At 40.0% G+C, this 24,952-nt stretch overlaps 4 protein-coding genes across 7 annotated transcripts; 2 read left to right on the top strand and 2 right to left on the bottom strand.

The window, feature by feature from the left end:
* Positions 1-715: 715 nt before the first annotated feature.
* Positions 716-11,970, bottom strand: pnpla8 (patatin-like phospholipase domain containing 8). Of its 3 annotated transcripts, none has more exons than XM_087830327.1 (10): positions 11,867-11,970; positions 9,454-10,498; positions 7,896-8,045; positions 7,648-7,799; positions 7,357-7,451; positions 7,072-7,243; positions 6,841-6,898; positions 6,475-6,669; positions 2,080-2,275; positions 716-1,943 (listed from the first exon to the last, which is right to left on the bottom strand). In XM_087830327.1, exons 2-10 carry the CDS (start codon positions 10,354-10,356, stop codon positions 1,669-1,671), a joined length of 2,196 nt encoding a protein of 731 aa, XP_087686453.1. In that variant the 5' UTR covers positions 10,357-10,498; positions 11,867-11,970; the 3' UTR covers positions 716-1,668. The 3 variants fall into 3 exon arrangements, with proteins under 3 accessions (XP_087686453.1, XP_087686451.1, XP_087686452.1); XM_087830325.1 differs by having other exon boundaries at positions 11,819-11,955; XM_087830326.1 differs by lacking the exon at positions 11,867-11,970 and adding an exon at positions 11,119-11,422.
* On the top strand, positions 10,925-11,965 carry akap14 (A-kinase anchoring protein 14). The gene has a single exon (XM_035906649.2). It carries the CDS (start codon positions 10,927-10,929, stop codon positions 11,437-11,439), a length of 513 nt encoding a protein of 170 aa, XP_035762542.1. The 5' UTR covers positions 10,925-10,926; the 3' UTR covers positions 11,440-11,965.
* A 4,565-nt stretch (positions 11,971-16,535) lies between the features above and the next one.
* On the bottom strand, positions 16,536-18,503 carry LOC102786500 (THAP domain-containing protein 5-like). Its single transcript, XM_006780629.3, has 3 exons — positions 18,317-18,503; positions 17,923-18,109; positions 16,536-17,566 (listed from the first exon to the last, which is right to left on the bottom strand). The coding sequence occupies exons 1-3, from the start codon at positions 18,400-18,402 to the stop codon at positions 16,862-16,864; spliced, it is 978 nt and encodes a 325-aa protein (XP_006780692.2). The 5' UTR covers positions 18,403-18,503; the 3' UTR covers positions 16,536-16,861.
* Positions 18,504-19,037: 534 nt separating this feature from the next.
* On the top strand, positions 19,038-21,565 carry LOC102786005 (dnaJ homolog subfamily B member 9-like). Of its 2 annotated transcripts, none has more exons than XM_006780626.3 (3): positions 19,038-19,163; positions 19,449-19,690; positions 19,978-21,565. In XM_006780626.3, exons 2-3 carry the CDS (start codon positions 19,474-19,476, stop codon positions 20,448-20,450), a joined length of 690 nt encoding a protein of 229 aa, XP_006780689.1. In that variant the 5' UTR covers positions 19,038-19,163; positions 19,449-19,473; the 3' UTR covers positions 20,451-21,565. The 2 variants fall into 2 exon arrangements, with proteins under 2 accessions (XP_006780689.1, XP_006780690.1); XM_006780627.3 differs by lacking the exon at positions 19,038-19,163 and adding an exon at positions 19,177-19,359.
* The last annotated feature ends 3,387 nt before the right edge of the window (positions 21,566-24,952 follow it).

Below are 24,952 nucleotides of genomic sequence, written 5' to 3'. Positions count from 1 at the left end.
GCTTTTAGTGGCATGCAGTTTATGTTGATTCGGGTAACGGCAGCATGACTGGGAGGAATGATGCCGTGGAATTTCAAGCGACAATCAATGAGATCAAAACAACAAAGCAAAAACCTAATGCGCGCAACTGGAAAAAGAAAAGCAATTCATCATAAGACGACACTTGGCATTCTTCATTGACAAGTCTTTTGTGTGGCGCATTGCGATTTGTGTGTGTCCTTATTTTAAATGACACTGAGGCAGCAGAAACTGAAAGCAGATATACATCACACACAAACACACAAACACAAAGAGAAACAAAATCACTTCTATTTGCTCTTTAGGTGTTTAGGAACTAAGGAGAGACATTTCTGCAGTTTTGAAAACAAAATGATTTTCCATTCTTGCCTGGTATAGGATTTCAACGCAATCCTCAATACACTGGGTGTTCCTTTGTCTGTTGGTTTGTTTCCTAACACCCCAAACGTTATAAATGAGTGACAGGTAAAGATGCTAAAATAATACAGAAAATCAAAACAATCAGATGAGCCCACAGTGGCAACAGTGGGAAAGAAAAACTCCCCTCTAAACAAGAAGAAACTTCTGGCAGAACCAGGGTCAGGTTTAATTAACTTAGGATTAAATTCAAAGTAGTGTGTAAACACACAAAGACTGAGTGAGTGAAGAACACTGTGTGCAAGAAGCAAGCGGGAAGAGTGGTTTGACAGTATAATTTTATTATATCATTACATTTTGCTCATTTTTGGCATTCCACTAAGTAATGAAAGAAGGGGTCAGGGCAGGAAGGATTCTCACAATGTCAAGTCTATTTAGTTTATAAATTGTGCAGAAATAGAAATCAGGCTTGATTGAGGTTCAAGGTAAAAGCTTTATATTAACCATGGGGCCACAACTAGCTGCTTAAAGCGGGATAGACATGCTTTTTACCAGATTACAACACTTTCTTTTACTTTATTATCAGTCTTCAATGCAATATGTGCACATATTTATATAAAGTGTTAAATTCTAACACTTCAAAACACTTCATAATTACTTATGTCATAATTACCACAAAATGTATTTACATCATTCTCAACAGAGAGGCTAAGAATTACCCTTTAAAAAGTGCGTGAGGTGTTAACTTGTGTACAGTGTTACAGATAGGCAGTCACGCTCATGTTCTCACGGTGCAATCGTGTATTAATTACATCTTTATGTATTCAAGTTACTGAAAAAGAAAACAAAGCTCACTTCCTTTACCCAATAACCATAGGTAAACTGTTGTGTATAACAGGTATCACATGCCCATCTTTGTGCGTCCCAAAAACCAGTAAACCAGCATTTTCTTACATTTTCCTCCCCCCTCAGTCATGTAAAGGTTTCCGCTGCAATGTCAAAACCTGCTCAGTTCTAGTAGAACATTCCGTTTCCACTATAGACACGTCCTTCCCCACCAACAGCAAATTGTATTACACTTGTTAATTATTAAACATCAATATGACTAAAGGGTCTTTTCTTTTAGTGTTAGGTAGCTGCGGTAAAACAGTGTAAACATTTGGCATTTAACTTCAAACTGTCTCCTAGTATGCATCTTTTCCACAACATTGATTCCATTGGGGTCTATTTGCCTCCTTGTCTGTGTCTTTGTATATTAAAAAATAAACCCCTAGGGTCACACTGCTAACCAGGCTAGAGCTTGGAGACAAAGGGGAAACCTTCGTACATGTCGGCCTTGAGCTTGGCCCACTCGGCCAGTCGCTGCATGGCGCTCTTCTCCTGGCCCAGGACGCTAGCCGCCTTCCTCAGCTTGGCCTCGTTGCGCTCGAGGTAGCGCTCGCCCTCGCTCTTGAGGAAGTTCAGCTTCTCTACGCGGTTCTCATTCAACTGGATGTCCTCGCTCATGTAGGGGTTGAAACGGAAGTAGGTGTCCGGGGGCAGGAGAGCATCCAGCATGGTGTGTACTTCTGAAATAAGGATGGAGGGACATGTTTTTTGTTTTGTCCAATACTGGTTTTCATCACACCACCTCTAACCTTTAGTTTAGAAATAACTGCTTGTGGGATGTCAAACACCGATAAACAACATGTTGTGTGGTCCTACCCTCTGTATCTGTGGCACTGCTGATGACGTGAGCCAGTTTGGTCTTGAGGCTTGTGTAGGTTGTGCTATTCTTGCCCGCTGTCTCGTGTCGCCCGGTGCCCAGAGACAGCACGCACTGCAGAGGTGTGTTTGGCCACAGACACTTACACTCATGAATGGCCAGAGCTGTGGGGTTGTTGATTAGGAGTCCTCCGTCCTAGAGAGGAAGAAAGGCTGCCATGTTTTTATTGTGCAGAGAAAGATTTTTTGGTATGTGTCCTTTAGCTTAAATATATCTGTTGTGACAGCATGTTGAGGACAAATGAGGTAAGAGGACAGGCTGTCCTGGAGCTACACAGCTTTGGGCGAGAAATGTGCTGTGCTGGAAAACAAAGTAAACAAGCCCGGAAAACAGTGGTTTTATCTGCCCTCAAAAATAAATTGCATTTGGATCATTTGGACAGAAATTACCTACAGTGGATACAGAGGTTAATAAATGTAGCTTCACTGGTAAATCTTACAACTTTCTTGTATTATCCCATTGCTTTTGCACTACCCATTTGGTGTGCATTTTTACTAAATAGTGTTAACAGATTCTTGACAGAATCATGAACAGAGAAAAAAAAAGAAAAGAAAAAGAGAATAATCCAGCTCAATGGCTGTCTGAACCGTTTTGCTGCTTCTGCTCTTTGTCAGCCTTTCACCAAGTTCAGTTCTGAATTTAATCCAAGCACTGAAGTTCTTTTGGCTGAGATTAAATAGTGTGAGAGTGTGGCACTCCATCTTGCCCCGCAGAGAAGTGGGAAGGTTATTTCCACTCTTCTACAGGTGGTGGGGCAACAGAAAAGCAATGAAACTAATGCAGTAGTTTAGTTTGTAAGGATACATAACCAGCATAAAAGACTTAGAAATCATTTTAGGATGCACATTTATATCAGACTCAAAGTGTCATCTGATCAGAGTTCCCTGTTTCACTCTTCAGATTGACCATAGGCTGTAACGGGTCAGTAGCACCAGGACAACAAACAAAAGCAGAAAGCTCCTGGTAACAAAAATCTTTTCTTCTGCTCTTCACTTATCCGCACATTACATTAGACCACAGTAAGTGTTGATCTTAATGGGTCTGCTCTGCTCTCAAGGCGTTCTTATGGTACAATAAAACATTAAAAGTGTCATTTTAAGCCTGGTTGTGTGACTGTTAAGACAAAGGTGTAATCAATTCATATATATTCGTATACTATAAGCTGCACTGCTGAGACAAACCACACAGATTTCTCTTGACTCTGACACTAAATGACATTCAGAACCCCTCTGATCTCAGTGACTGCAAGAAACTCAATGAAATGAATGAAATGAAGAAAAACAATGGACTTGAGTGTGTTCATGTGTTTTTTTAATCCCTTGCAGTGGCAGAACTCTCCTGAGAAATACCGCTGCAAGTGCTGAAAACTAGAGTAGGAGTGAGATCAGTGGGTGGCGAGCGTAGCTCAAAATGTTGATGAAACACTATTTGGCTCCAAGAGGAATTTGGAGAACAACGCACATAACTCTCTCAGTCTCTGTCTTTCCATCCCTGCTGTCAGCCCAGTGCATCGGAAACAGATACTTTCTGCAGAGGTGTAAGTGAGGAGAGAAATGTGCAAACAGAAACAAACACACACACACACACACGTTACACATGCAAACAGAAATGTAACTGTAATTGTGTTGGATAGAAAGGGAGATTACAGCCATGTCATATTTGCCTTGTTAATAAATGGACAGAAAGCAGCAGACAGCTTAGCTTTTGTTAACTAAAGATTAGAGCACGTTTGCTGGGATAGTGCCACAAAAAAAGCTCTCCGGGCAAACAATGAGCAGGCCTTTGGTTCTAAACCAATAACGTCTACAAGTATCAAGGCTTATGTAGACCAGAGGTGGAGATTATGACCTGTTATTGGCTAAAAAACACAAAATAGGGGGTCTACAAGGACTACTGTATTAGAAAATGGCAGGGGAGAGAAGAAGGGACGAGGCTAATTTTGCTTAAGTAGGTTATCAAAATGAAGCTAAGCCTTGAGGATAATTGCTGCCTGTAAGATCATCTAAAGATATCCTGCCCTAATAATACCACTTCAAAATAACACATTAATATTAGTCTTTCTGGGCAACTTCCAGATTTATTAGAGTACAGCAAAATACCAGTTTGTTTTCTTAAATTGCAGCACATTTGAACTCTCAGGGCCACCGTCTAAGCCCCACCTACTACATTAAAAGCAGTCAGTTTTTAAAATGAGAAAAAAACCAATACATCTGACAAGAATCCAAACTAGAACCTAAATGACATATTGGGCAATATTACGGGCTAACTGATGATCTCTGTAGAGTCTGCATGTTCTCACTTTGCTCGTATGAGTTTGCTTCCCACATGCTTGTCGGGTTAATGGCAGATTCAAAATTTTCTATAGGATCTGAATGTGAGTGTGAGCAGTCCTCTGTCCCGTGTGTTTCCCTTCCTTTCGCTCTGTGACAACTGGAATAGGCTCCACACAGACACAGTTCCTTTAAAATATTCTCTTTCATAGGGAATCAGAAACATTTGCAATTTCCCTCGAGGAAGGCCTCTCGAGGTGTAAAAAGGAGGATACCATTGATGTTTATGGGCACAGACCAGGTCTGAGGACTCTCTCTCTCTCTGTACCGCCACCCCATTCTGTTGACTTTCCCCTCTGTCCTTCAGGCTCTTGACAGCCAGAAAAGAGGAAGAGCCAATTATGGGGCTGTTCCAAGGTTGTGAGTTTGAAATAGTGGAACAAATCTGCACATATATCCTTGATGCACAAACACACACAATGCACTGCAGCTTAGTTTATGGGTAATAAAATGCTCTATGTAAATAAAACTGCCACTGCTGTTGCAAGTAGGGGTGGGTTTTTATAATCGATTTATCGATTAAAATCGATTCTGGCTTGGATTACGTAAAATCGATTCATTAAAATCCTGAATCGATTTTTTAATATAAATTTATTTTGCCTGAAATGCCAGAATCTCAGGTGAAATCTCACAAAACTTCAACAACCACCAAACAGCTAAAACAGTAAATGAGAGCAGGAACATGGATTCTGCACAAAGACTTAAACACACAGCGCGACCGATCAGAATCAGATGTCGAATTTCTCACGGTCGGGACTGAAAGCCGACAGCTCGCTGATTCTGATCTGTAGGCGGGTCCGCGCTTTGTGTTTACGCCCTTTATGCGCTGATTCTAAAGCTGTTAGTTTGATGTCTCTCCAAACAATATTGACCGAACCAGCAGCAAAAGAAGATCCAAACTACGCTTCACATAAACATCGTCAGATATTCACTCTGACTTTTGCTGTTTTGCTTCTACCATGATGCACAGCTCTCTCTCTCTCTCTCTCTCTCCCTCTCTCTCTCTGTATGGTTTTCTGCATTATTCGCTTGCTTGTTACGCACAAGTCTACCGTTGTTTACAGCGCTATCGGCCGACTTTTTTTTTCTTTCCGTTTTATATACTTCCGAAAAGAAAACCTAATTTCTGCCGTTCAATGCTGAACAAATTTAAACTTTTTAAAATTATGCAAAATGCAAAATGCTTAGCCATGTCTCTAATAAAACCGCTGTAACTTCAGAGGTAATGTTCATATGTTCATTAATGGTTTTCTTTCGTTTTTGATGTACTGCAGAATATTTTTATAAAATCCCAGGCCAGGAAAAATCACCTTCATGTGTTTCTGTGTTTTATCTTCAGCTACTTTGACACAAAGGCATCTGCTGTGACGCTCACACCTTTGATAAAGTCTTGCATGTGTCAGCTTCCTTTTTATAGATACAAAAATATGTAAATGTACTGATCTGAATTATAATATTTCTGACTGTCAAAATTTCCCAGATTCAAATCGAAGTGAATCGAATCGAATCGAATTAAATCGAATCGTGGATCGAATCGATTCTGGACCTTGTGAATCGGAATTGAATCGATCCTAGAAATCAGTGACGATACCCAGCCCTAGTTGCAAGCAGTGCCTGTGTCCTTGGCACTGGTCCCTTAAAAAAGCAGCATCGTGGCAGAAGCGCATTGGTAGATTTCCTGGAAAGCAAACCTCTTAGAGACGTGCACTTTCACATGCCAATCTCAATCTCTGTTACTTCCATAACACTGGCTTAATTTTAGGCTTAATTTGTGACAGAGAATAATTTTTATGGTTTTGAAAATGTGGAGGTCAACTGAAACCAAGACACAATAACTAAATTAATATATTGTGATTTAGTTAGTGAAGTGGATAAGCAGTTAGCAGCATGAGTGGATGGACAGATGAGTTCAGTTCAGACTTAAATTTAAGTTAAGAATAAATAAATAAACTGAATAAACTGAACAGTCAAACATCTCCCAGTTGTCTCACATTCATGTTGTACCTGATGAAGGTCTTTTCCCAGAACAAATTCCTGAAAGTAGCCCGGAGCGGCAGACGAGGCCCTGATAGCCTGCCACATCTTGTGTTTGCAGTCTCCATAGTAGTGAGATCTCACTCCTGGCATGAGTCGATAGTTCCTGAACACATATGCCTTCAGAGGAAGACCTCTATTCACAATAGTGCTCACTGCTGACACCTAGTGGGCATGAAAAGAACTTTTTAATTTTGAAATCAGTTTCATGAAACCCTTCAAGTCCTAGGTCCTCTGCGGTATAAACAATGAGAAGAGAAAAATGAAACTAAACAGGCACATTAGAAATATTAAGATGTTAAACTAAATCCCATGGGTGTGCACTCAAACACTTACTTTTGGGCAGTGGGGATCCCTGGCACTCTCGATCATACGTCCATCACCCATCCGTTCTCTAAAGAAAACACAAAATTACATACAAATACTCTAGACTATCCTGGTGTCTTTGAAGCTGAGGACTGAAGAGAGGAAAGAAAGAACGCAAAAAGTGTACAAAAAAAGAAGAAAAAGAAAGAAAAAGACCTTTTTTTTAAAAAAATAAGCAATGAAAGAGAGTTGCAGACTAACTTGAGGATGTTCTCCCACATTTCACTGTCATAGAAAGCATGACTCCAGCCCATCTTCATTGTTCCTACGATCACATTCTGTTTGAACACATCCGAGCCCAGCTCCCGGTACATCTTCTCGCACTCTTCCAGGGGGACCTGGAAAATCCCCAGCATGAAAGCCAGAATGGCACCTAATGGAAAGGAACAAGTGAGGACAGCTGACACCCAAAATCCTTTAATCGATGAGATAAATGATGGATTAAGCTTATAACAGACCGACAAGAGAGAGGTGGCAACACCATACCTGTGCTGACCCCGCAGATGTAATCAAAGAGCTGGTGGACTGGTTTCCCTGTGAGGTCCTGCAACTTATGGAGAGTCTGCAGGGCCAGCAACCCCCTGGAACAGTTTAACAATATATTTCAGTCTGTGTCAGCAACACTTTTACTTTAGACAGATTAATGTCTGCTGATCACCTCATTTAAAAACAAACAAACAAAAAAAAAAATCAGTGTTTCATTTCATGTGCAGTAGATTTGTACTCTGTATTAGTTTTAATATAATCTGGGTGTCTGTCTTTTGTCAAAAGCCACACCTTGTTCCCCCTCCATCTATGGACAGGACTCTAATTCCTCTGCCTTTGACTGGTTCGGTGTAGCCAGTCAGGGCCAACGCTTCTCTCACAGCAGCCTGAAGAGGAAGATCTCTGGCCTGGCGCAGTCGTAGAAGGCAGGGCAGTGCTTTCTCCTATCAGTCACAATAGTAAACACAGAAATGAATGAATTTAATGACCGTGCAACCCACATGTTACAAGAACAAGTTGAAATTACAAATAACACTAACCTTGATGGCCACAACTCGAGTCTCTGGGAATTCCAGGAGATGGTTGCTAAGCTCCTCCACTCGAGCAGTGAGGAGTTTGACGTCGGTGACGGCCTGCAGGCCTTTCACCAGAGCTCTGGTCCTGTTGTCTACGCTCACCCTGGCTATTATCTAGGTGACAAACGCAGACAAAATAAAGCAAAGGTCAAAAATAACGTGGAAACTGTTTGGATATGTGTTAAATGACAATGACAAATAGTAGAGCTCATCATTTATAACATTTTTCGGGGAATATCAACCATCCCTTCCATGCCCAAAGACACGCTGCGCTACGTCATACATTTTTATATATGTGGGAGCTGAAGCAATAATTATGGGTAGTTCGACATGTGGAGGGGCTGCCTTTGTGGGTTTGAAATAAAAGGTTATTACATGCAGGAAAGGATGAGTTCATTCTACTCCCTTCACACAACGAAATGATCTAATTGTAACCGGTGTGAAAGGAGAACAGGAGGAGAAGAGGAAGATCCAGTCACGTGACTATGAGAGATCTCTAGTTTGAGAAACAGTTGCCTCACATGTCCTTAACTGCCAGCTTCATTAGACAGTAAAGGGAGCAGTACACACCGATGCATGTTTCCCACATGGTGTAATCTTCATTTCTTAGAACTAGTGTTAATATAGATTTAGTTTTAGTCATAATCTTTTAGTCAAGTCTAAAAGGTCATAGCATAGTCATAAAGCATTTTAATTTCCCTTGACACAAAATTAGAAATGTGACCACATACCTGCTCTTCTCTTCCTCACAAGTGTTGATGTTTTGTCCTGTTCTCAAAAAAAAAATTACGATGGACAAATCAAATGTGCACATAGGAAAGTAAGAAGATTACTTCTGATTGGATCACTTCCAAACTTAATTTTTCTACATGACTTATTTAGTTCTGACAGGATCTCGTCTCTCCAGAATAATTCCATCTTATTTTAATTTACTGAAGAAAATGTAAATACATTTCATCTATGTTTTTGGCATTAGCTTTTATTTGGCTGTCGTCCTGTTTTTGTCAGAAAAAAGGCACTTGACAAACATTAACACTGGTTAGAAGAGTTCTTTTTTCAGGCGCATTTTGAAACTATAAGAAAAAAACAAACGTTTTCAGCTGTCTTAGTATGAGTCTTTTAACAAGATAAACTTTCATTAGGGAACACGCTGAGCTTTTGGAACACGGGAGTGAAATGGGCCTGTTTTCCTATGCTGAAATTCAATTAAGCATCATTAATGATTTACAAATAATTACTTCATTTTCCATGAACTGCCATTTACCACTTAGGTACAAAGAAATGTTCCTTTTAAACAAGGACCTCTCTAACCCACCCTAAACTTTGAGTGTTAAATGTTTTATTTTTATTGCCCTGCATGGAATTATAATTAGTGCTAGTACTAACTGCATCAAAATAAATGATTAACCTGACTTAAATTTTTCATTGTACTGCTTCTCCTCTCCTGTTCTGTTTTGCTTGTGAATGTGAATCAAAGCTCTGAAGCATGGATCGGTCATTAGCATCACGTTTAACACCTCACCTTTTCCCTTTGAGTTAGCAGCTCTTGCTTCGCTTTGTCGGCTTTCTCTTCCTCACTCTCCGTCTTTACTCCTTCCTTCTCTGGAGTGGCATCATCCACGGCAACATCTGAAGACATGTCTGCCATTTTTTTGGAATCGCTTCTAAATTTGGGGACCAGTGGTGCGATGTAGCTGCCGACAAAAGCCTGAACACTGGGCCGTGGGTAGGACAGATAATGAGTGAAGCCTTTTCTAGGGGAGGCCGTCGCTACAGCTTCGCTTTCGGCAGAAGGAGCCTCTACTGGAGGACTAGGCGAAGAGGAAGAGGCAGAGGCAGGAATTTTAGCTGGCGCCTCAACGCTTTTTCCTACTGGGGACAAAACAGGAATGTGGTCCCCCTTCTTCTGAGAGGAAAACTGAGGAACTGGTCCAGCAACATGATCACCCCCTTCTATGTGCTGCTGCTGCCTGCTCTCGCCAATTTCTCCTTCTGTGCCGTGTCCGAAATAAGCGTCAATGTGGTTGGCCAGGGTTTTGTAGGTCTCATCCATGTTGGTAGACAGAGCTGCTGGCTGGAGCAGCTGCATAGTTTGTTTTGCCACATTAGAGGACGGGGCAGAAACACTTGCTGCTGAACCCAAAGTGGACATGGACTTCTTTGTGGAAACAAAGGGCTTCTCTGTAATCTGCTGCTGCTCCTTATCGGTCTCCTCACCTTCATCTTCTACGTTCATTGTAGTTTCAGGTGGTGAAGCGGTGGCCTTTGAGGCTACTGTCTCGGCTTTTACCCGAGACTTTTCTGCGTGGGTGCTCTCAGCTGTGCCACCGCCGCCCCCCGCCTTGAGCCGGGAGAACTTGGAGATGATGTCTGTGCCACCTACTGCCTTGGTAACACTGTCAAGTGTGATCCTAATCCGTGACATACGTCTCCTGTTTCACTGGGGATGGCGGGAGAGAAATACTTTCCTCAAGCAAACAGATGAGGCGATAGCTTCTGGCAAATTCAGCAGCATTCTGGGAGGCTTTCAGCCATGAGTTTATTGTTTGCTGCTTGCAACACACTACCTGTAAAGATAAAAACAGAGATAAAAAGGAAATTAAATAAAGAGTAACACTTGTATATCAGCCAGAGACCCTGTGTCCTCATATGGAAACCTTAAATTTGGGCTTTTTTGCACTTTAGATTTCATTCTGCTTATTAAAGTGTTTTAAACACTGTAAATCAGTGACTTTGTTTTATGCTGTAAAATAAACCTTATAGGGACCATATGAGGAAATACTTTAAAAAATTGTTCTCAGTTCAAATATAGTGCTTTTCTTTTATTTATCAGTTCAAACTAATTCGGAACAGCTTGGTAAAATCAGAAAACAAACAAAAACATTCAAACAGAAGCTCAGGGCGATATTGGTTAACTTGCTTGCAATTGTAAATTTGGCCAACAGAGGCCGCCGTCTGACCGGTAACTATAGAAACAGTCCAACATACAAAACAAATGACCGCAACTTTCATCAAGATACAGTTAAAAAGAGGGGCAAGAATGAACCTAACAACAGAGTCAGTTCAGCTTGTAAAAACCCTGCTGGACCGACACCACCGCACTGAGAAGGCCGAGATGGATGATATCCCATGGGCTGCCTGCAAGGACTTCACAGTGAATGTCGGGGAAAAGCAGATTGGGGCTTACATTAAAACGTGGGAGCTCCCCTCTTGCTGGCTGTACAGTGTGGACTTTGTCTGCTCAACCGAGGAGGAGCACCGGACCTTCCACCACTACCGGGCCCGATTCAGCACCCCAACACCGAGGAAGCCAATTCGGGGGACAGCTAGCGTCTACTTCGTCGTGGATGTATCGAAGGTTAAACCTCAAACTCTACCAGTGGAAGTCATCTTCATAGTGGAGTCAAACAAACTGGTGCACACACCGGGGACGACCAGGTTTAGAGAGAAGTGGCTGGTGGACGTCATAGAGAACAAGACTTTGCTCCAACGAATGATAGACCTTTAAACCCAGCAGATAAAAAATATCGCTCCTTAAGTTCCTGGGTGTTAACTCTGCACTGTGAGGGTGCTTTTAAACTTCATTAGCACTCCACCACATATACTTCGAAACACAAAAAAAGGCTAAATAACGACCATTGTCTGTTCTCTGGGTCCGCTTTGTACAGTTTGTTTTGGCGCTAGGCGTTAGCAGAACCAATTCAAACGTATTAGTGACTAGAAAGCTTCTTATTTTATATAACACGCTTATGTGAAGGAATAAGTACCTGACCCATGATTTCTGAAAGCTAGCTTACTAAACAGACGTCTTACAAATACAACGCTAAACGTAAACATGTGACCCCGCTGGTACCTGACAGCAATACTAGTGAACATAAAACACCTACCTTTCTAACACTATTGGTGATAACAACATGAGCATATCGTCTTCTCACCTTCTGGAACCCAGAGCTCCTGGAGTGTTTCATTCATGGATGGTACCTTAGAAAAAAATAAACAGGAAGAGGAGAGGAAGTTACGCATGTGGGCATAGTTCAGCGGACCGTTTCCCCTGCAGTGGTTTAGGTGTGCCACTAGAGGTCAGTAAAACATATTAGGAATAAGGAGATAAGACGAGCGTTACAACATCAGTTAAAATCTTGAAATCCTTTGAGAGCCACAGGTTTTCATTTCGAAAATAACAACAAAGAGTAAGGGGGAAGTTCCTTTTCAACAAAACCCTCTTTACTGTGCTATGCTTTTTTATTTTTATTTTTATTCCTATTTATTCTATTTATCCCCTTTGTATATTTTATCTATATATGTCTTTGTATTTATATATGTGTATATATATATATAATATTCTTAACTCTGTAACTTCTGTCGGTGCTGTGCTTTTTGGAAACCAAATTTCCCAGAGGAACCCACCCGAGGGATTAATAAAGTTTTATCTATCTATCTATGGTGGCAAAACACAACAAGAGTCATCTCAAGGCCCTTTATATTGTAAGGTAAAAGCCCTGCAGTATTAGAGAAAAAAATCCAACAATCAAGCACTTTGCGAGTGTGGAGGGAAGAACTCCATTTTAACAAGAAGAGATGTCTTCCTGACAGAATCAGGCTCAGGCAGGGTCTGTCATGCACAGAAAGAGAAAAGAAGAAAGAAAAGAGGAAAGAAAAAGAGAGCACAGGGAAACAGGTTTGGGATCATTGTCTTGTTGAAAAAAGTCAGATACTTTCCAGGTGGTATTGCACAGTGGATCAAAATCTTTTGATGATCTTTACTTTTCTGTGTCCATTATTTCACTCGTTTTGGTAAAACTAATGGAACACCCGTGTGTCTCTAGACCATGACATAGCCTCCACCATCTCTTCTGTACATACAGACAAAGATTTAAACCAAAAATGTCACATTTGTTGGGTTTTTCATGTGTAGGATAGTGGATCAATAGTCTAGTAGTTAACAAATATATTTAACACATGACATATAACACTTTGGTACAAGACTGAGTACAATATCAGGGTGGACTGCATCATTAAAGACACCTGGTATAAAAATCTATGGATCCATCTGCTGTGGCAACCCCATATGAAGCTTCTTGTGTAATTTGGCATACATAAGACTTATGTCTCTGTTTCCCTTCATTAAGAATGGCTTCTTGACAGCCCCCCCCCCCCCCCCCCCCCCCCCGCCATTTGACTGAGACATAAGTGATGTCTCTTTAAATGTCTCAAAAGAAATTTCAAATAAATGTTTTTTTGTGTTCTTTAACAATTCATTCTTTTTCTCCAGTTAATCTTTTTTCACTTAATATGCTTGGTTCAGTCAATGTGATGAATCTCTGTTAAGTCATTAAGGTTGTGTTATCTCATGCTCTTATTAATGGTTGGTTTAAATTATCTTTCCAAATCCAAATTGATGTAATGTTACTGATCTGGTCGCGACATGGCACTATTGCTCATTCCAATATGGATGGTTTCACAGTAAACACTTTTAGACGTATGACTTTTAGACTGAAGAACCCCTTCTGTTAAAACATAGGCAGAAAAATAACTGTGTTTGCAGGATTTTTGGGGGGGTCTATTTGACAATAAGGCATCTATATTCATTAATTTTGGGGCAATAATCTACTGCCATTCTTATTCAATCTCACTTTTCTATTATCCTCAGGCTATATGTCAGCTGTTTTTTGATTATACCAGGGAAACTACCACCAAGCCATATGCATTACTACTTCAGTAACTCTTAGCACAAGTCACTGCATCAAAACCTAACCTTTTTAAGACAAAGATACATGGTATTTAGTACTATTTTTCAGTAGCTTGAAGGTCATTTTGGCATACAGTAAACGGTTGTTTTAAGCAACAACAAATTTACAAGATGCCGTTTGAGGAGCAGGACAGCCAAAAAGCAATAGCTTATCCTATTTGTCTAGTTGTTGCTTATCTAAATCACAAATGCAAAAAGTCTGGACCTATGAGAGACGCTTATCTGTACGCTGAGTTTCCAAGGTCTGCGAAGGATATGGGCACAACCTTTAAAATCTCCCTAGTCATAGCAGATATTACAAGGTCAAACACAAAACAATCGGCCTGCACATTTCAAAGAGACTCTGACATTTTTAAATGATTATTTTTTATCTTAAAACAAAAGTTTTAAGAACTTCACACACAGGTTCGCTGACACTTAAAAAGTCAGTGTTCAAATAGATATAAGTTTTAGATATATCTTTTATAATCTTTCATCATTTTAATCTCAAAAGAACAGCGTGGACAAAGTTCACTTGTCATGATGCTGCGGATAATCCTGATGTTTAAAAAAAGAATATTGATAACATATATAATATCTCAAAAGATGTGTAACTGTTGTTTTTGCACAGCTTTTGTAGAGTCATAGACAACTCTGTCTGTCTGCCTTTGTTTCTTTTTGAGTGTTTTTCGATTTTCAAAAAAAGAGAAAGCGCACGAGTGTTGGAAATGTGCTTCCTCCAAAGGATGGCTGGAGTCTCACTTAAAGACAGCATGAGGAGCTTGGTCACTTGGGACGGGCTCAGAGTAGAGCCGCCACTCTTCCATATTGAAAGGAGATAGCTTAGGTGATTCAGGCATCTGACTAGAATGCCTCCTGGACGACTCCTAGGTGAGGCATTTCTGGCTTGGTAACGCCTAACTGTCTATAGACTGGACTGGGAATGCCTGGGTGTCTCTAAACTGACTTGGAAATGCCTAAATGTCTCTAAACTGACTTGGGAATGCGTCAGTGTCTCTAGACTGACCTGGGAATGCCTGGGTGGTAATGTCTTTGCTTAGACTGCTGCCCGTGGTACCTGAATCTGGATAAGTATTAAAATAATGGATCGATGGGTGGCTGGATGAAAGTAAAACACCTGGCTTGAAGTACCTCTTCAGACTTTTACTAGTTTAGGCTAAAGCAGGCTGTAAGAATGACTTAAAACACTTTTTACTGTGGTCCACCAAAGAAGAAGAAAGCTGAGATATCTCTGAGATATATAGCAGTATCCCAATACTGAAAATGCACAGCAGCATTATTTCAATTCCAGTTTGAGAGGCATAAAGACAACAACAGCAATTTGTGCTTAAATAGGTGCCAGCTGGAACAGCTGTGTAAAGACAGCGATGATGATTTTCTTTCTCCAGCAGGTGGAGCTGAAGCACAAAGAGATCTACATAAACTGGATCACCGTCATTTTCACAATACACCTGCATCAATGTTCACTCAATATTCTTTTTGCAGACTAAATGTTTAAAGAAAAAAACCTAAAAATGAATGAATGCACTGATACAACACAGTCAAAATGGAAAGAATTTACCAGCAGCACATCAAGGTATTGCAGGTTTTCCAGTTCTATTTATATTAATTCAGTCTTAAAAAAAAAACCACAATTAAATGAGTAATTGTATAACATGTAGCACTTAAGCAGCACACCAGTACATTAAATGTAAACCATTTAAATCTTGTTAAAAGAAAACATATGAAGTGATAACAGTGACATCGTACAGCAAACAAACTGAGTATAACAAAGGAAGCTGCCGACAGACCGCACAGTGAAATGCAACAACGCTGCACGGGCAGCAGTCAAATAACCATTAATAAGTTAGGAAGTTAAAACTGATCACAAGATAGAGTAGAAAATTACTGTGCAGAAGTCTTAGGCACTAAACATTCTCGCAAATAATAGTTTTTATTTAGTAAACTTATATAAAGTGCAGTAATGCATTTTTGGCGTGGCCAACTTTGAAACAGCAAGAACAGGAAAACTTTCAGTTTTTCAAGCTTCTCAGCAGAAAGGCCTCTTTTGCAGCACCTCAGATGCATCTGCTGCAGGGCTCTTGTTCTTTATGTCTCTGGATTGCGTCATGTTGCAGAATTTGGGTCCGTTCATACACCACATCTAAGGTTCCTAAAACTTCTGCACTGCATCCCATAATAATAATAATTATGCACTGTAACAAAGCACTGAGAAGCTGTAATCCAGCTCCAGCAGGTGGAACCTTAAAGATGATCTGATACACGTGTGTAATAACAGAAGCAGGGAACTGTTTTGTAGAACACTGAGCTTTCATTCATTCAATCAAACATAGACACCAGCCAGTTTTCCTCATCACTGATAATAACCCAACAGGCATGTGCCACATTGTTCCACCCCACATTTCTCTATATAGGAATGCATGGAGAGACGGTGATGTGTATGGTGGAGAAAGCTGTCAGCTTACTAAACATGAATTCTGTGTTTGCACAGCAGTCATAATGGTTAAAAAAAGAGTAGAAAAAACCCACATCATATAAGCTTCTGTTCAGACAGAAGTACAAAGGTTTGATGTTAAAGACGCAATAAATGGACCAATGATGAAAGCACATCAATCCCATGCTTATTTACTATTATTATTATTATTATTATTATTATTATTATCTGTCCCTCATTTTAACCACTTAAAGCTGGGATATGATCACAGGTGTGTAAAAGGTATTCCCATTTTTGTGTTATGTAAAACATATTTTGTGTTTTCTTCATTAGAATGCATTACACTTATTTCTGTGTTATAGTTTTATACATTTTTAAAACTGTAAATGAATACATGTATATTACATTGTTATTATTGTCATTTCTTTTTTTTTTTTAGGTATTTGCTATATTACTTTGTTAGAAATTGTGTTTAAATTGTCTAAAACAGCCATGGCTTCATCCTTTGAGGATATGCATGGTCTGAGGCTGGTCTGACTTTATTATGTGTGTACGCATAAATTCAGGTCAGCATTAAGGAATCCAGCAGACATATGACTGAAGCGCAGCGTCTTCTGGTGTGCTTTGTGTAAAGTTTGTATGAAAGCATTTGCAACATGTCTACAAAAGCAAATCAACTGTAAGAATATATTAACATCTCGTTCCATCTTGTAAAAATTCAGACCAGCACAGATGATATACACTCTTTTAAACTTTCTGCTTCTCTTTAAAAACAGCACCATCCCTCTTCAGGAGGGCTACCTCGTTCTCCAGGGCACGGATCTTAGCCACCGTGCTCTCCTCCCTGCGATCCAGTTCTAAGATCTTTGCGTGCAAACTCAAGATCTTCCTCCAGAGCTCATCTTTGTCAGTATCCGGTCTGCAGTACGAATGCTCAAAAACAGAAACCTTCTCTTCATCAGTGAGTCCACTCTTTACTAAAAAACAGCCTGTGGTTTTGTCCTTGACCAGTTCCATGGGGACAAAGCTAAAAGCCTGACCCAGCACTGCCTGGAATGCATCTCCATCCATGTTTGCCCCTGCATCAGAGAATGAACCTGGCTCACAGCACAATACAGTCACAGCGGACTCAGCCTGCTCTTCAGAACAGAGTTCCCTGCTTGGAGACTGTGCTGTCGTTTCACCATCAAGTGGTTTCTCACAAGCAGCAGTCTGTATCTCAGAACGTTCTAAATGAGAGTCCAACACCGCAGGTTCAAATACCATCTCTGTGCGCTCCCCAGACATATTGTTTATCACTGCTGACTGGGACTTTCTGCCTGTTTTGCTCAAAATGAGTGGCCTTTTTTTACTGGCAGGAGAGTCGAATGTTGCAAGCTCAGGATCACCGAGTGAAATGATGGTTTTAGCCTTGAGGCTTCTTTTCAGGTTTGTCGTTTTCTTCTCATCGTCCTGGAATAAAAGATAAAAGGTCTTCATTAATGGGAATTAACAGAAAATCAACAAGTTTTGGCGCAACAAAAGCGTGGTAAGAAACTGCTTAAATCCTTGCCTGCACTCTCTTCGTCACCACTCTTGTACCCTGTCTCTTGCTTTGATTGGTTGACCAGGTATTTAAACTCACCTGCCTTCACTACTTCTTTTCCTTGCAGTCACTGTTATAACATAGTACTAATATATACAAATATATATATAAATACAGGCTTAACTCCACAGGACCACGCTTTATACTCAAAGTTTAAGAAGTTATTAAGAAGCTAAAATTGTATTCTGAGCTTGATGTTTTCTAAATGCTGCAAGATACATACATCTTCACTAGAAGGAAAAATGGTGGGGATGGCTGTATTCTTCAGGTACCGGATTCCCCATCGAATATCGAAGCAGTCCGCTGTAAAGTGCTCACTGCACAGATACTGATGTCGACTCGGGGTCCACTGCTCCCTCTTCATGTTGCTCACCCATTTCTGAAGCCTGGACTTGTCTTGCAAAGGAAACCTTTGAGAGATAGACCGATAATAGAGAGCTTTAACTCTAAGCACTGGAGTGTGATTTGTTTCAGCCCAACAGTCTACCCGCGTGTCATTACAAGCAAGCACTATGATATACTTAGGTGACATCCTTTTTACTCCTCCTGCAAGTGACATCTTTCACCAATTAAGCCAAGCAACACGTTACAGATGAACTAAAACAACAAAAACATACGGGTAGAAGCTGATTCTCTTGTTGTCTTGTCTTGATGCAGTCCCCCCACGGTTTCTGCAAACTCTCACAGCGCAGTAGCGTGGCATATCTGTAGTCAGACTACATGAAAACACCTCGGCGAGACCCGTTCGAGGATACAATTAGAAAAAAAACACAAACCACCTCGTAGATGATTATATCCGGCTTGTAGCCCTCGTAACGGAAGTGACGTGTACAGCATTTCTTTTCTTTTTTTACTGGCTCTTTCACGTCATCACTTATTAGAAATATTTACATTGAAATTAAGATTCCCTATGAGGATATACCTTTTTTAAATAAAATTATTATTTTCATTATTTGTATTAAATAAAAACCTACAAAATAATAACGCACGCGCTAAATAAAAAATGTACCGATGGCAAAACCTGTATAGGTCTTACGGCATTTGTCTATAAAGTACAATCGACGTTTTAATATTTGAAATCTTTCATTTAAATTTACTATTGACTTTCAATGCTTCCGTTTTCTCCAACCCTCGGATTATTTAAGTATTCTAATTCTGCTAAATCGATTACGTCAAAATTGAATAGAAAAGCAAAGGCGGAAAAGATGAGCAGATTATTTTCTTGCGTTACCTATACCTACGTTCCGCCCTGGCCTTAAATCTTCCACGTGCGCATATTTTCCACCAATCACAACGGTCTGAATCACTGTGTTCGGAAACCCACCAATGGCGTTGCGAGTCGTGGTGTTACGGCTCAGGAATGTAGCTAGACAACAACTGTTAGCTTTCGTTTCACATCAGCTGAGCTGGAACCTCCGGCGATTAACACCAGTATCCCCGGGCTGTTTGCTACCTTGTATACAGGTAAGCTCTCAGTTTCAAGACGCTTTAACTTAGCTGCCGCCGGTGGCTCTTTATAGGGTATAATTTACAAGCTTTTAAAAGGTCAAACTAGTTTCTCCCCTTTTCCAGTAAAAGTTGTCATTTTTCTTGTTTGCGACGCCTTCTGCCTTCAGACTCGCTCGAAAGTTAATAACTGCTTGTACCATTTGACAAAACGGTAACAATTTTATCCTTTTAAGGCTTCAGAAGTGTTTCAGAATTGTGTGAAACGTTTTTAACACAGTTGTCTAAATGCTGTTCTCACAGACGGAAAGGTGTCTAAACCACCAGTATGGCCACAGCGCAGTCGACGTTGCTGCTAGCAGTGCATATTCTGCTCATCTCAGAGTTCATTCTGGGCAAAATGGACTACTATGACATACTGGGGGTGCCGAGAGATGCTACCGAGCGGCAGATCAAGAAGGCCTTCCACAAGCTGGCCCTGAAGTACCATCCTGACCGAAACAAGGGGCCAGACGCTGAAGCCAAGTTCAGAGAAATAGCAGAGGGTAAGTTACACATTATGTCAGTCTGTATTGTTGGGAAAGAGTCCTCATACAGTTGATCTAGAGACCTAAAAGCAAAGTAGTTGCTACTTAAAAGTTTGTTTTTAAGGATTCTGATGTTAGAGCGGACTTAAAGGGGAGGATCCGCCCCAGCAGTCACACCTTTCCTTGTTTTTGTTGACGTAATTGCACACTATGGTAACGGCTAAAGGGTTACACGCCCCATTCTGTGCTTTTTGTAACCCATTTCCTAATGAATTTAATCTTATATATATTTTTTTGTCCTCCAGCATATGAAACCTTATCTGATGATAAGAAGAGGCAAGAGTATGACCAGTTTGGACATAGTGCTTCATCAGGGGAGGGCCAGAGAGGAGGAGACTACGACTTTAACCAGCACTTCAAGTCATTCAACTTTGATGACATTTTCAAAGACTTTGACTCTTTTGGTCAACATCAACAACAACAACAACACCACCAACACCACTTTCACTCCCACTCTAATTCCCACCACAAGAGACACTTTGACAGCCACTTCCAGGCTCATCGAGAGGCCATGAATGGGCACAGGAGGCAGTTTCAGCAGGGCAGCTTTGGCGGAGGACTATTTGATGATATGTTTGAGGACTTGGAGAAGATGTTTTCCTTTCACACGCACAGCTCCAGGACTGAGAACAGATTTCAGGGCTCAGGGAAGCAACACTGCAGGACAGTGACGCAGCGTAGGGGGAACATGGTGACCACCTTCACTGACTGCTCCTAAGACAGGCTGGATAGTAGATGCTGTCCTTAGCATCCACCTGCTCGAGACACCTCTGGGGAGGGGGGGTTTCTTTGTGTTTTTGAAATTGAAAGCTAATTTATCACGTGGTGAAACAGAGTGGCTTTGTGTGGTTTTTTGTAATTGTATGTAATTTCCTGTATGAACAAATATCTAAGCTAGCCTGAAAAATGGCTGCTTCCAAGCAATAACTCATTCATATTATTATTATAGCATAGTAATAAGTCTTAAGATCAGTCAGATACCTCCCTATCACCTCGCTTTCCAGGTTCATTATGTTTACTTGTGTTTTATGGTGGTACAATCTGTGATTCTCAGGCATGGCCTATGCTTAGTTTAAAAAGAGTACTTTTCTCTTGAGCAGTGAAGCAATTAGATGCGTTAGAATTCACATTTGTGAAAATGTGAAACCATAACTCTGCAGCTATATAGGCCATATTTTATTTTATCTCATCAATAGAAACCTTTTTCTCATCCAAAACCAAGACTTGCAGGTTTTGCACATTTGGTTTCCTGACAACCCCCTTTTTTTCTTTATTTTGGTAAAAAGATACATTAACAATCAATTCGTCTAACTGCATTTGTTGATGCACTACATTCACCTGGAATGTGGACAGTTTGGCCATTATCAACTGTTACCTCGTTTAGGTTTTTTTTGGTTGTTGTAGGTTTTTTTCCTCTTCCAACAGAGTTGCGTCTACCTTTTACTCAGTCAGGGTTGGAAATTAACATCAGTCCTATGACAAAAACTGGCAGACTTGGCCACAGGCAAAGTCGGCGGAGGTGTGTGCATGCGTGATTGCTTGGCTGTTTGTTTGTTTGTTGTTTTGTTTTTTCATTTGGACCAGCTATCACAAAAACCGCCCAGGCTCATCTGCCAGTCAAACTGAGTGGTCTGACAAGTTAAGATTCCCTAAACTGATCATAATGTGCAATATTTAGCACCTTTGCTCTTCATGTTGCCTATCTTCTATAGACAGTGCTGTGTAAATGTCATTGTCTAATGTCTGCACTTTGAATGCGTGTGTGAGTGTCTTGAATATCAATTGGTTGCAAAATGTTTGGAGAATGAATAAAAAAATATATATTAGAGGAAAGTTTGCGTTTGTGTGTTTAACTGAATTGGGAAAGGAGGGAGGCAGTAATGCACTTGTGTAATTGGTCTTTGTTATTAATGTGCTTTATTGTTTATGATTGTATTCTGATTATAAAATATGAATTATATTTGCATGTGAAGTACACACCAATGCAAATGTAGAATAAGTTCCGTGTCATGTGGTCTCATGAGATGAGATGCAGCTAAAAGGAGAAGCTGCTTGATGTGTGAAGCCACAAAGTGCAAGTTGCTGCACTGGCTTCTGCACACTGTTATCACTTAAATGAGACTGTAGTCTTACATGCATACATGTTATACAGTCTCAAATAAACAGACTGTAGCAGTTTTGTACAGTAAGTGAGAGATCCACTCAAGGATATTTACATAACGCAACACAACTGCACATTGGATGATTCTTATGTAAAACTTAATAGTTGATTTGACTGAAAGACAGTTTTTCACGCTCTTTTTAAGGGTTCAAATGCATGCATCATAACCCCCCTCCCCAAATTTTACTTATTTGGGTCACCCAGTTACCAAAATACACAAGTAACCCACTTTCAGTTTTGCCAGCATTTTACCTGATAAGCAATTCTTGTCTACTTCCAGTAGAGGTCATACTTTCTTAAAGCAGGAAAAGTGTTTTGAGCGCAATCTGCAACATTCATTGGATTATCAGGTGACGCAGAGGTAACCTTGATAAAAATAACAACATGGTGGGTTAGAAACCTAGGTAATGCTTTTTATTAAGATTCGGGCTATAATGCATTACAAGAAGGGTGAACCGTTCCCTTGATCGTATACTCATAGGGGTCTTTTGAAACACTCTTTGTCTGCTCCCTCACCCAGTTCCAATTTTCCATGGGAGACCCTACCAGGGGGCAAAATCTCCCTGACAGCATAGCCCCTGGGATCTCTGGGACACACAAACCCCTCCACCACGATAAGGCAGCGATTCACAGAGGGGTATCTGTAACACCTATACACTCAATACAATACATTTATTAAACACTTTTAAATAAAGTCAAAGTTTGAATTTCTCTTATAATCCATTGAGAGACTATATTTTCAAAAAAATCTGCTGTTTTCAAAATACTTATGATTCTAACTGCATCTCCTTAAATCCCCTCCCTGTTTTATCTTTCAATCTTGAAATCTAAAGTTGGCTTAATTACACATTTTTACCCACTTTTTATCCAGCACACCAATAAATAACAGATAATTATTTCATTTCATGAAATGGCAACTACAATTTCTCTACGTCATTTGGTGGGTTTTCCTCAAGTACAAAGCAAAAGATATGAAAAGGTGTCTGCATGCCTAAAACTGTGCTTAACTTACTTAATTGCTGTACCTGAGAAACAAACATAGCAGGAGGGTTAAAGCATTAAAAAACCGAATGCTTATGAGATCCAACCACAAGATGATAAAATAAAATATTAAAAACAACATGAGAGAAAGACTGTGGCATAGCAATCCCCTTAACATCTCCATTTGAGAAAAAAAAAAAACACTGGTTAACAAGTAATCCTGATGGCCATCATATTTTTCATAAACTTGAATAAGTTTAGAGATCCAGCACGCCATGGTCTTGCAAATCTGCAGTGTCACAGAGCTAGCATGACACTGCAGATTTCTTTATCTCTAATAAAGCATTTGTTATCTTGTCTTTTATGACAACACACATATAACACTGTGCTACAAATGAGGTAACTGGTTTGGTTTAATTGTAGGGCAGGCTCTGCTAGCTGGGCATGAAGCCATCTCCCATTAAATACATATTATTTTTTTATGCAAAATACTCAAGCGTTTAATATCTATTTCAGAGATGGTATTTCCCTTTCGATGTAAGTGGCCTCCTTGACTCCTACAAATACGTCCTTACTGTACTTAAGTACAAATTTCAGGTATCTATATTTTACTTAAGGTAGTTGTTTTTCCTGACCACGTTTACTCCCTACATGTTTTAACAAATATCTGTGCTTTCTTCTCCTTACATTTTTAAAACAGACTCATTACTTTAGCTTTAATGCATTTGAGGGAAGTTTTGTCATTGTCAGCTTTCAGGCATTAAAGCAATTTGAGACTAAACAGTAACATGAAAGGCAGTCCTGTTCGTGTATTAATCACCAGAGGATTGCCAAATTCAGGGGTTAAAAGTGGGAAGATATTTTTTCGTTCTTTCTTTATTTATTTTTTGACACAACACCAGAATGACTGCAGGTGTCTATAAGTTGCGGTACTTCGGGATCTAGCCAGCCTTACTGAAGCGGAGCAAACATAAAGGGAGTGACTTAAAAAAAAAGTGGCAGGTAGTTTCAAATGCAAGGTATCAGCCTAACAAACATCAGCAAACACAAACTGTTTGTGGGCAGTTTGTCACACAGTGTGTTGCTAGCTAAAGGTCCAGTTGCTGTATTTCACAGGGAGAGAAAAGAAAGAGGGCCAACTTTACTCAGAGTTGGAGAAAGATAAGAAAGACACAAGAAAAAGAAGAGAGATTGGATTTAAATGTAAGGACTGTTTAGTGGTATTTGATAAACTGTAAATGTAAAACTTACATGTAATTCCTCATGTTTTTAAATCAGATATTCGGTCTGTACATTCAACATTATGTTTTTTTTTACATTGTGAAATGTGCTGTAAAACAAATCGAGGTAGACTAACTGCTATTTAAAAGCTGCATGAAAATAAACAGGTTAGTGCAGGATAAACAGGTTAATTCGCTGTACTGTGATGGTTCTAAAGTAAAGAACAGTGTGTGACTGGTGCCCAGTCTGTCGTTCATGGTCAGAGTAAGGTTACATCAAGTGTAGCAGACATTCATATATATTCATTGACTGAATTCCACCTTCATACCAAATTCATACCATCTAGAAAAAAGGCAGCAGAAACAATGCTTGCTGTCAGTGTAGAGGTTGGAATCAGCAGGACAACTCATGAAATATCTGCTGACATCTGGTTTAATTACGTTGTGTAAATCCACAAAGAGCAGCAGGTCAGCTGATCACAGCCTGTACACTAGTCTGAAAGTCTCCTGAAGTTCTCAATAGAAATTATTGTCAGTTATGATTTTTTTTTTTCCCCTCCACACTCAGCGATTACAACCAATTTTAGGGTTCCCCCACCTGCTGAATCCCACTTTACTGTACACATTTTTCTGTTTTGAGGCAAAGTCATCCTCTACAATGTAGGCAACAGAAAATAGATATATTTTCCTTTTTTTCTTCAGATTCAAGCTGAGTATAATTAGAATTCTAAAAAAGTTAGACTGAACGTTTGTATTCCCATCTATTAATATTATTTTATCATTATGTTAATATAACACAATAATATAACACAAGGTTCATATAGTTTTGCACACAAATTAAAACATCCTCCAAAGAGC

The sequence above is a fragment of the Neolamprologus brichardi genome, chromosome 17 (genome assembly GCF_056152115.1).
Source record: "Neolamprologus brichardi isolate AB-2024 chromosome 17, ASM5615211v1, whole genome shotgun sequence".
NCBI lineage: Eukaryota > Metazoa > Chordata > Actinopteri > Cichliformes > Cichlidae > Neolamprologus > Neolamprologus brichardi.
This window is presented reverse-complemented; position numbering and strand designations above follow the sequence as displayed.